At 41.2% G+C, this 12275-nt stretch overlaps 1 protein-coding gene across 1 annotated transcript; it reads right to left on the bottom strand.

Annotated features, from left to right (window-relative positions):
* Positions 1-3998: 3998 nt before the first annotated feature.
* Positions 3999-8095, bottom strand: LOC128105911 (DNA-directed RNA polymerase II subunit RPB4-like). The gene is made up of 2 exons (XM_052731219.1): positions 8072-8095; positions 3999-4891 (listed from the first exon to the last, which is right to left on the bottom strand). Exons 1-2 carry the CDS (start codon positions 8093-8095, stop codon positions 4460-4462), a joined length of 456 nt encoding a protein of 151 aa, XP_052587179.1. The 3' UTR covers positions 3999-4459.
* Positions 8096-12275: the final 4180 nt, after the last annotated feature.

Raw genomic sequence — 12275 nt, 5'->3', positions numbered from 1 at the left:
TTAAAACTATGGTTTTCCTCCCTCAAGAAATTAAGAATTGGGATGCCTGAAATAACTTTTGAGTTTTCAAAAAATAGCTCCTAGAACAAATTGTACCCAATTTTGTGAAGAACTAATCAAAGTCTAAAGAGGAATAATTTAAAATAGGTACTTCAACCGGATCAACCCACTGACCTCAGAATGGGAGGGGAAGGACCCAGAGACAAATTGCATACACATTGTCAACCCTGTGATTTGGTGAGCTTCTGGGTTGGTGGCCTGTGAATGACGAGGGTTGGAAGCATGGTGTACTCACCTAACAACCCACCTGTCATCTTTCTAGTTTGGACTATATGAAGCTATTACTAGTGTTAATCCACAAAGACTTGGCTGTTTAACACAGGAGTTAGACTTGGTTTAACAAGTTCACAGCCCTCCTCTATGACTTTCATCAAAATCTATTCTGAAATCAGACGTAGTTCTTCACAGTTTTAATGTCAGCAGAGGCTGTAGTTGTTGCTTTTTTACTCTTACTCTTTACTCTGTGGGGGCCCGCCACCCAGCTCCCAAATAATCACATGGAGTCTTATTCCTATTTATAAATGCTCAGCCTTAGTTTGGCTTGTTTCTAGCCAGCTTTTCTTAAATTATTCCATCTACCTTTTGTTTACCTTTCTCTATTTCTGTATATCTTTTCTTTCCTTCTTATTCCATGTCTGGCTGTGTGGATGGCCCCTTCTTTTCTCACTTCTCAATCTTCTTTTCCCAGATTTCTTCTCCTATTTATTCTCTCTGCCTGCCAGCCCCACCTATTCTTTCTCCTGCCTCACTATTGGCCATTCAGCGCTTTATTAGGCCAATCAGATGTTTTAGACAGGCAAAGAAACACAGCTTCACAGAGTTAAACAAAAGCAACATAAAAGAATGAGACACACCCTTGCATCATTAAACAAATATTCCACACCATAAATGAATGTAACACATCTTAAAATAATATTCCACAGCAAGTGGCAGAGTGACCTCTGAGTTTGTGGCTAGACTAGTCTCTACAGCAAGTTCCAGGCCAGCCAGGGCTGCATAGTGAGACTCTGTCTCAAAATTTAAACATTAAAAAACAAAAACAAAAAACAAAAAACAAAAAAATTTTTCTAGCAGGAACAAAGATTCAAGAAAAAAAAAAAAGTACCCATGACTACTGTACAAGCAGATACAGGTCTATAGCACACGTGAGAGGGCTGAGTACAGTGTACTCAACAGCACATGAATCTGCAGGTACCCTAATACCTCACAGGAAATAAAAATGAGGTGTTTGCATGTAACCTATACACATTGTCTTTTATACTTGATACAATTTTTATTACATTTATTTTTGTGTCGGGGGCAGGTGCAGCATACAGGACACTTGTAGGGACTGATTTTCTTCATCCACCACATGAGTTCTGGGGGTTGAACTCAGGTCATCAGGCTTGGTGACTGTTGTTGGGTGACCACCAGAGAAAACTACTCAGACACAGGTTTAAGCCAATAGAAAGTCTTTATTAGCCAGTCTGCAACTATACTGGATACTTCCGAAGCCAAAACGCAAGGTCAGTACATTTAGAGACCTTCTGTCAGTACATTTAGAGACCTTCTCAGAACTATGGACTTTGAGAGTTAGGTCTTTGTTTTCATTTTGACAGATGGTGCTGTCTATGTGCTGAGTTTTATGGTCTGAATGCTACTTCCATCATGGAGTCAGTAGTGCTAAGGTCTGGGAGGCTGCTACACTGACAAACACCTTTACCTGCTGATCCCTTGATAGCCCTGTGTGTGTTATGTAAATCATCTCTGCAGTACTTACAGTAACCAATGCAATATAAATGCTATGCAAATAAAGTTATGGCAGTATCTCCCTTAGAGAACACTGACAAGAAAGGTGTGCAGAAACTCCGTTCTGACACAGTGTTGTTTTTATTATTATTTTTGAACTGAGGTTGATTGAAACCACATAGAATCCTCAGATATAGAGGGCCAGTTGTATGCATATTTTTTTCTTAATGATTCTTGGGATTAAACCCAAGGACCTTGTACCTGATAGCATACATCCTTCCTGGAGTAGAATAAGGTAGAGAAGACCAATTATTGGGTATTGATTTATTGGTTTATCTAGTGACTTACTTAAAGCACTGTTTGTACTGCCTATTTGCCAAGCATGATTTCACTTGCTAACTGGAACAGAATGACCTGGAGAAGTAACTGAAACAATGGATTGTTGCCCTTAACAACCTGCTGACTGCCATGTAAGCTTCTGTAAAGGTTCACTTGCTTACCTGTCCCACCTAGTGGTTTTAAAATATAAAATGGGAATATAAACTAGACCCAGGGTTGAAGCCTTTTAGGAGCATCCTGGCTTCAGTCCAGCAGTGATGTCTCCTCTCTTCCACTCTCGTTGGTGGCAGAGTACCTGTTCTAGAAAGACTCCTGCAACATTACTACTGTATGGGGGAGATTTTATTCTTTCAAATCACTTCTGCAATAGCTCAACACCCAGAAGCCACTGTTCAAGACTGGATACCTAACTAAATATTTTAAACTTCTCACATGGGAGAAAACTTGTCATGAGCATAGTCAAAAGCTGGCATGGCAATGAAAATAAATCATATAAAAGAAAAATGGATGTTTCTTTAAGAAAAATTCATCATCATCATTACCGTGTGTGTGTGTGTGTGTGTGTGTGTGTGTGTGTGTGTGTGTGTGTGTGTGTATAGTAGGGGGTGTTCATGACAGGGAAGTTGTGTGGAGGTCGGAGGACAAACTCTGTGGAGTTGGTTCTCTCTTTACACCTTTATTTAGGTCCCAAGAGTGAACGCAAGTGCTTTTATCCATTGAGCCATCTTGTTGGCCCAAATGGCCATTTCCTTAAAAATTGTTTTTATTATATTATTTTTTATATATGTAGGTATTTTGCCTGAATGTATGCCTGTGTACCACGTGCGTGCTTGGTGTCTGCAGAGGCCAGAAGAGGGTGTATGGTCTCTTGAGACTGGAATTACAGATAGCTGTGATCCAACATGTGGATGCTGGGAATTGAACCTGTATCCTATGGAAGAGCAACCTGTGCTCTAAAGGCTGAGCTGTCTACTTTTTTGAGATAAACTGCCATCTCAAGGTCGCTTATACTTCTGATGTTATATCAAGCTGCATTCTGCTCGGTGCTGGCATACCTTTGATCTCAATACTTGATCTTGGTAACAATGATCTCTTCTACATTATAAGATGCAAATAATCTCATAGAAAATTGGAGAAAGGACATAAGTAATAGCCATAAAATCCAATATAGTGAGCAATAAACATACTAAAAAGTCTCACCTAAACTCTCAAGGGATGGAATAAATTTGTGAACATCACTCCAGCCCTACTTTCTCTCTTTCTGACTGATGAAAATTATAAATAGCTGTATTGATACACAAATGCATAATTTTGCTGAACATCTCTGAAGATATATTTTGATTGCTTATTTAAGCCAGAGCATCCCAGACTGGCCTTGAACTCTCCTTATAGGTGAAGATAACCTTGAACTCCTAATTTTCCTGCCTGTACCTCCTTAGAACTGAGGAAGCATAAACACCAACAAACAGGCTTATTGGTGTATTTTTAAAGGTTTATTTATTTATTGTGTATGTGTGTTGGCCTCACAGGTACCCCCTGAGGCCAGAAGAAGGCATTGGACCCCCTGGAACTGGAGTTACAGTGGGCTATGAGCCACACGTGAGTGCTGGAAACTGAACCTGGGTCTTCTGCAAAAACAGCAAGCCTTGGGACAGTAATTGCTTTTTTTTTTTTTTTTTTTTTTTTTTTTGGTTTTTTCGAGACAGGGTTTCTCTGTGTAGCTTTGCGCCTTTCCTGGAACTCACTTGGTAGCCCAGGCTGGCCTCGAACTCACAGAGATCCGCCTGGCTCTGCCTCCCGAGTGCTGGGATTAAAGGCGTGCGCCACCACCGCCCGGCTTGCTTTTTTTTTTTTTTTTTTTAATACAACAGTTTAATTTGAAAAACTACAAACTATATTTACATTAAAAATTGAAATGTCAAGAACAAATAACACAGGGTCCAAAAAACCAAGATAAGAGGTAGTGAACATATCACTCTACCTCACCAGTCCAGATTTGCAGCACACTTGACCATGATAGTCCTTACAAGGCTGTAACAGGAAGACACAATAATTATGGTCTAATAGTCACTGTGGAGACAGCAACCTAGACCATCACCAAGCCAGCCTTTCCCCTCCAAAAGCCAAGCCTTGAGCTTTGTCTCACACTTGTAATCCCAGAACTTGGGAGGCTGAGGCAGGAGGTCCGTCATGAGTTTGAGAACTACAGAGTGACTCAGTATCTCAATAAAGCAAACAGTACAAAAGCAGTCCAAGTGTCCATCACTCCTGTGTGATGCTGACGGAGATGTGGTGCTGTTCTGGAGCTGTTTCAGGACCAGGTGTCTGGACATTAGTACTGGAAGCTGCGCTTGGTCTGGATATCATCGAGAATCTGCTGCAGTTCCTCATCTTCAAAACGCCCTTCCAGGCTTGGAATCAGAGCTTTGGACTCCTCAGCAGTCTCTGGACAAAGATTGGCTAAACAGGCCAACTCAAACTTATGTAGCTTTTTCTGGAGAAGCAAGCTACGAACACTGGCAACGGTCTCTCTGTTTTTGAAACGACTGAAACGGGCTGTATAGTTTAGGGTTTTCATGAAAACCTCTGAAAGCTCCTGCTCATCTTCTGCACTCTCATTCTGTTGCTTTCGATGCTCCAGAAGCATGTGAACTTCAGAGTTTAGGAGTGTCTCAGCTGTTTCAAACTCTTTGGGAAAGATGAGCTGAGAGGCGTCTTCTTCTACGTCGCCAGCCCGCGGATCGCTACCCGCCCGCCGCCATAGCTTTCAGTAATTGCTTTTAACTGATGAACCATCTCTCCAGCCCGCCTCCCAATTTACATGGCACTGGGCATGAACCCAGAGCTCAGTGCATGCTAGGGAAGCTGAACTCCAGCTTAGATTTGCTTGATTGACCGATTGATTGTGTTTGGACTGGATCTTATAGAACCCAGCTGGTCTCAAATTCACTGCAGAGCTGCAGCTGACCTTGAATTTCTACTCCATGCACCTTTGCCTCCCAAACGCTGGGATTACAGATGTGCACCACCAAGTCTGGCTTTGAAAACAGATGACCTTACGGTCTTCCGATCTGGATGCTGTCGTCATCCTTTTAAAAAGTTAGGCCTCTCACGTGGCTCTGAATACTTTTTAGTGTTTACGTGGAAAATTATGACTCACCTTCTTCTAGAGTTCTTAAATTTTGGCTATTTGTTAGTTATTTTATTAAATAATATTTTAAATAATATTCTTCTGTAAATGATATTTTATTTTAAAATAACTTAGAATTTACAGAAAAGCTGTCTGAGCAGTATAAAATTCCTGTGTGTGCTCTTCTGGTTTAACCTAACATTAGTGGATTGATTACTGTGCTACAGTTGTCAAATCCAAGAAATCTAGCTAAAATTAAATTCTAGACCTTACTAAAGTGTCTATAGCCCCACCCCAAACACTTTTCTTTCTCCCTCCCTCCCGCTCTTCTGTCTCCCCCCCCCCCCCCCCCCCCCCCCCCCCCCCCCCCCCCCCCGCTCTTTCTTCTTTTAACTGATCAAGCATCCAGACATGGACGTCAAATTACATTTGGTTACATGTTGTTGTCTCCTCTGACCTACAACAGTTTTGTTTATATTTTGTGCATGCATGTGGGCTTTTTGCTTGTTTCTTTCTTTCTTTTGTGAGAGAAAATTTCACTGTGTAGCTCAGGCTACTTCAACTTCCCCTGTAGCCCAATGTACCCTTGAGGCCACAATCTGGTGCCTCCATCTCCCAACGGATGGGATCACAGGTGTGCAGCTCTTTCCTTGTTTTTCATGATCCTGACAGCATTCAAAATGTGAGAATGTCCTTCAACTTGGTTTAACTAATGGTTTTCTCATAATCAGACTGGAACTGTGCTTTAGGTGAAGGCTACCCTGCAGGGAGGTACATTTCTCACCACATTGACCCACAGATGAGTGTCACTAAGATGACATATTAGCCCCAATCATTTGGCGAAGATTTGTCCAGGACTACCATGTCCTCTCTGTACGCTGTTCTTTGGCTGTCATTGAGTCTGGCCTGCACTCAGGGAGAATGGGAGAGAGAAGAGCAGCCACGTCCTACCTCCAGGGCAGGCGCGCACAGGTAGAATTTGAAAATGGTGTTCTTTCACTGCTGTTAGGAGCTGGCAAGTGAACCCCAGGCCTTTCTCTGTTGATTAATCCACTTCCTTTAGCTCACTAAAGACTCACAGTTACTTGTTCCGTAATAAACTTTGTTACCAACTTACTCTCTTGAGATAGGAAATTCGTCTGTTGCTCTGACTGGCCTGGAACTCAAATCCCTTCTACCTAACCTGTTGAGTCTTGGACTGTAGGCTGGCACTGCCACACCCGACTCTGACACTTTGCTGATTGTTACAGTTTCCCAATTCACATCACTTTCAGGTCTTTTTTCCTTCTTTTGCACTACTGTAGATCAAACTCAGGGCACTGTGTGTGCCAGGCAACATCCTATGTCACTAAGTTGCATCCTCAGCCTGGGCTCTTGCATGTTCTGATGTACTCCTAATTTATTATGTCTTAATGCTTTTGATTTCTGTTTTATTTTGTTTTGTTTTTTGAGACAGGGTTTCTTTGTGTGGCTTTGGAACCTGTTCTGGAACTTGCTCTGTAGACCAGGCTGGCCTTGAACTCACAAAGACCCACCTGCCTCTGCCTCCCAAGTGCTTGGATTAAAAGTGTGTGCCACCACCTCCTGGCACTGATTTCCATTTTTATAAAATGCTCTTGGTTTATTTTCTATATTTTTTGCCCTGACCCTAGAATAACTTTTTTCCAAGTTTTTGAGTCGTACTTTAGCAAATGGGACTTCTTCAACTTGGCATATGAGCTCATCACCATTGCCTATCTTGATATCTGAGCGATATGTATCTTCATAACATTGGATGTTACAGACTCATTTTAGACTTTCCTTCCTGGGCTGTGGAATTACCCATTTCTACTAGGAGACCTCACTCTGTTCACTGGGGAATTGAGGGGTCTAATGATGGGAACATATTTTCTTCTATCAGAATACAGATTTTTTTGGGGGGTGGGGGGAAGTAGGTAATTAAGACAATTTCTCATTATGTAGTCCTGGCTGGCCTGAACGTGCTATGTAGATGGGGCTAGCCTTGAACTCACTGATATCTACCTGCCTCTGCCTCTGCCTCCTGAGTGCTGGGATTATAGGCATGTGCCACCAGGCCCAGCTAGAATATGAAAATTTTAACAAAGACCTTTTATGAACTAAACATATAAACTTCAGAATTTGATTCTTCAGCATTAAAAAAGTGAACTAGAATTCCAAGGAATACAAACAGTACATTTGGAACATTGGTAGTTTTGAGAATTAGATGTTTTCTTGATGGAACATGGACTCGACTTTCGACTTTTATGAATATATAATTACTATTATAGTAAAGACTTTGAGGCAGGCATGGTTGTGTGTGCCTTTAATCAGCATACGATGGGGAGAGGCAGGCAGATCTCTGTGAGTTCTAGAACTACATAGTGAGATCCTGACTTTTATTTTTTTTTCTCCAAGCCAGGGTGTTTCTGTGTAGGCTTGGTTGTCCTGGGACTTGCTCTGTAGACCAGGCTGACCTCGAACTCATAGAGATTTGCCTGCCTCTGCCTCGGAAGTGCTAGGATTAAAGGTATGCACTGGACAGCCAGAGCTACACAGAGAAACTCTGTCTTGTGAAACCAACCAACCAACCAACCAACCATCCAACCAACCAACCAAAACAAACAAATAAATAAAAAACAGAGATCCTGTCTTAATCTAAAAGAAAAAAAAAGACTTCAAGCAATTTATACAACTATTTACAACATTTCTATATCTCTTTCTATAACTTGGCTTTTATCTAAAAAGAGAGAGCCATCATTACTTCCAAATAGCACCTAGGCCAACATTCATTGAACACTGAAATTAAGTACTTACGGCAAAGTACTTGGGTTTTCTCATTGTTGTCTTCTTTCAGGTCTTAATCCAGTGAATTAATTTTATGATCCAATAATGACTCAGAATTCACAGTTTAAAAAAGTAGAAAATACTAGTAAATGAGTCTCATGCCTAATATGATTCTAGCAGCAAAGGCTTGCGAAGCTGAGTCATAATTAAGGGCTTGCCAAGAGCACGGCAGCTATCTATATGGTTTCATCAAACCCTCTCATTACCTCTTTAAAACAGACACTATTATGCTATATTTTGCAACTCAACAGAGGTATATAGCAAATAAAGTCAAGTTAGCATTCAACTCAATCCTTCCAATTCTGAAGTTCATGCTCCTAACTGTGACATGACAACATCTTAGTGTAATTACAGTTAATTAAGGGGGATTATGAATGAGAGTTGGATGGGAGGTGCTGCTAGGGAATGAAAGGGAAGTTAGCTGAAATGCAAAAATGGGCTTGAGGATGTGGCTTAGCAGGTAAAGTCAGGAAGCCCTGGGTCAGATCTTCTGGTCTTCAAAACACCACGTCTGGTGATTGATGCCTGTTACTCCAGCACTGGGGAGGATCCCTGGGGTTTGTTGGTCAGCCAACCTTGCCTGACCAGGGAGCCCAGGTCCCAGTGAGAGACTTTGTCTCAAAAAATGAGGGTGGAGCTCCACCTCAGCCCCAGCACCCTGGCTGGCATCTCTATACCCAAAGAGTCTGGAATGTTCTGGTGGAAGATCTATCTCAACTCCCCTCTCCCATCTCTTTCCCTAAACCTGTCCTCTCAAAGCCCACCATACTCCCCCAGGGAGGCTCAAGACCACTCCCACAGGGGATATATAAGCTGCATCCCAGACGTGGTTCTTCCCATCTCTGTCTCTGCTTCCTCTCTGAGGAGCCCAGGAATCACCCGGGAACGCTTTATCCATTAAACCGGGCCTTTTCCTAATTTGGTCTAATTTGGATTGCTGCATCGTCGGAGAGGCCTATCAGGGTACAAAAAACTTATCAGGTGGTGCCTGAGGAATAACATCCAATGTTGACCTCTGACCTACACACACACACACACACACACACACACACACACACACACACACACACACAGAGTGTGGATGTGTAATTAGGACTCTAAAGCCAGGAACTAAGCCTTGGGAGTGGAATTGAACTTTGCACTACTCCTCAGCCCCTAAGATACTACTGACTCAAGACTTCGTCTTGGGTGATACACCTCAGTCTAGATACTTTATAGAGTATACAATATTCTCTTTCTTCTGGCAAAAAAAATCCACCTCCCCCTTTTAGTTTTAATTTTGTGATAGAAAATTTTACCAACAAAAGAATCAATGGATTTTCCAGGCATTTTACAAAGCTTGAAGCGCCCATCCCTGAGGTTAACCTGTTGCTTTGCCGTCTCTCATGTCTCTGAGTAATCAGTGCATATGTCTTGGAGGCTCAGCTCCCTTCTTCTTGCTGCTTCCCTTCTCACAGCCCCCTTCTCAGGGCCTGGTGCCCTGCCCCTCCCCCAGCTCACCACTGTGCTTCCTTCAGTGTCCCCTGGGGAGTTCTGCCACACCAATATTTTACGCAATTCACTCTTTCTGAGCTGGGTTATTTCCTCTACTTTAAAATGGTTTTTGCTTTCTTTTCTAAAAATTCCTTCAAGTTCTCTATTTAGCTTTTCTTTTTGTTATATTATTAATTTCTAGAAGTGTTTTAATTTTTATCTTTCATTTATTATTATTGTGTTTGTGGATGTGTGATGTGTGTGTATGTGTGCATGCTGTGTATTTGCGTGTGATGTGTGTGTGGTGTGTGTATGGTGTGTGTGTGTGTGTGTGTGTGTGTGCGTGTGTGTGATGGGGGGCACCCCTGTGCCATGGTGAGTGTGTGGTGATCAGAGACAGCTGTCAGGAGTTGGTTCTCTCCTTCCACCGAGTGGCATCAAACCCAGACTTGGCTGCAAGAGCCTTCATCTGTTCATCTGCTAAGCCATCTTGCTGGTTATCTGCAAACTCCCACACACACACACACAAAAGTAACAAAAAGGTATTTTCAATTTTACCACAGTTTTTGGACATTAATCACCTTTACTAACCTTAATTTTATTGTCTCCATGAGACATTTTGAAAGGTGGCTACAGATGATACAGACTTTAGACTTGCTTAATGTATTTTGGGATAAAAAGTAAAATTACTTAGAAACACAGGTGAAATTTAATTGTAATTCTCCCCCTCAATTTCCAATACAAGAGGGATATAAGAGGAATTTCAAAGCCAAAAAAATAGAAAATAAATAACTTAAAAAACTTTTACTGACTAATGCTTTCACAAGTTAATAAGAGGATAGGGAATTGGTTTTCTAAAACATATTTTTAAAGGCTATATTTCATAATGATATGAAAGGTGCATCAAAGAAAGTTATTCTAAAGCTCTATAAAGCATGGCAGAAGCATGGTCGATTATGATAAGAGAAATTGGCCAGAGCCATTTAATCTGCATGTGAGTTTGATTAAAATGTTCTGCTTTAAGTACACACCGGGTGATGTGTGAAGAGGATCCCTCGGGCTCAGGGAGATGCAGCTGGGCAGAGGTGGATGAAAACGCTGCTCCAACTGAGTTGCTCGGAGAGTCTTTTGTTTTAATTTTTTTTTGTTAAGATTTAGTGAAACATTTCATCTGGTTTAACTAGTTTGTTTGTTTGCTTGCTTTTATTTTGTGAGTTTTTCATTCTATCTTCTGAAAACAAAACAAAACAAAACAAAAAGCAAGTTTAGAAATAGCAGTAATCGGGCTGAAGAGATGGCTCAGAGGTTAAGAGCACTGACTGCTCTTCCAGAGGACCTGAGTTCAATTCCCAGCAACCACACAGTGGCTCACAACCATCTATAATGGGATCTGGTGCCCTCTTCTGGTGTTCAGGCATACATGCAGGCAGAACACTGTATACATAATAAATAAACCTTAAAAAAAAAAAAGAGAAGAAATGTATACATAATAAACCTTAAAAAAAAAGAAAGAAAGAAATAGCAGTAATGTACACCTGTAATGTCAACACTTGGGAATGAAAACAGGGTATTCAGGAGTTCAAGTTGGCCTGGGTTACATGAGACATTGTCACAAAAAACAAACAAGCAAGTGGATGGATGGATGGATGGATGGATGGATAGATAGATGATAGATAGATGAGAGATTGATAGATAGATGATAGATAGATAGATAGATGATAAATAGATAGATGATAGATAGATAGATGTTAGATGATAGATAGATAGATAGATGATAGATAGATGATAGATAGATGATAGATAGATGATAGATAGATGATAGATAGATAGATAGATAGATAGATAGATAGATAGATAGACAGACAGACAAATGCATGCAGCAAGGATACCAGCTCACTGTTATGAAGAAATCATGAGAACAGGACACAAATGAGGAATACTGAATGAAGTTCAGCACTTATCCATAAGTAAAATTCCTTCACCAGGTAGAGTGTAGCCTGTAACCCTCGCACTCTGGAGGCTGAGGCAGGAGAACTTGGAGTTCAAGACCAACATGAGCTACTGAGTGATAGCTAGTCTCGAAAGAAAAATAAAGCCACACTATGTGTAAAATACTCTTTTTAGTAGCCTGTATTGTTTTTTTAAATGAGGATTTGCTTGTCATGAAAAAGACTCAGTAAAGCAACTTCTCTAGGAAAACAGTCAAAGAAGTCAGTCATGACTGTGTCCAAACAGGTCTGGTATTCCATCACAGTTGGCTTTCTTTCTTTCTTTCTTTTTCTTTTTTTGGTTTTTTGAGACAGGGTTTCTCTGTGTAGCTTTCACACCTTTCCTAGAACTCACTCTGTAGTCCAGGCTATCCTTGAACTCACAGAGATCCACCTGCTCTGCCTCCTGAGTGCTGGGTTTAAAGGTGTGTGCCACCACCACCCAGCACGGTTGGTTTTCTGGAAGTCCAATGACATTATGCCTTTGTTTTCTACTCTTGCTTTATAAACAGTTTTCAAGGAAATTGAGGAAGAGAAACATTTTTTCTTATCTACTAAGAATTATCTTCTTAAGGAAAAGTGTGTCCTTGGTAAACGGCATTTCTGGGGAGCAATTTACCAATTTTGTCTTCTTGATCCTTCATGTAAAGGTGCTGGTTGGGGCCAAGTCCTGGGTTTGGTACCCAGCATTGTACAAACAGCAACAAAAACCA

The sequence above is a fragment of the Peromyscus californicus genome, unplaced genomic scaffold, assembly GCF_007827085.1.
Source record: "Peromyscus californicus insignis strain IS unplaced genomic scaffold, ASM782708v3 Scaffold_9__1_contigs__length_137607984, whole genome shotgun sequence".
NCBI lineage: Eukaryota > Metazoa > Chordata > Mammalia > Rodentia > Cricetidae > Peromyscus > Peromyscus californicus.
Note: the sequence above shows the minus strand (reverse complement) of the source record. Positions and strands in the feature narration are given on the sequence as shown.

Coding starts and splice junctions, on each gene's coding strand:
- LOC128105911 (XM_052731219.1), bottom strand. CDS start 8,095: ATGAGAAAACCCAAGTACTTTGCC. Junction 4,892..8,071: donor GAAAACCCAAGTACTTTGCC/GTAAGTACTTAA, acceptor AATTACTGAAAG/CTATGGCGGCGGGCGGGTAG.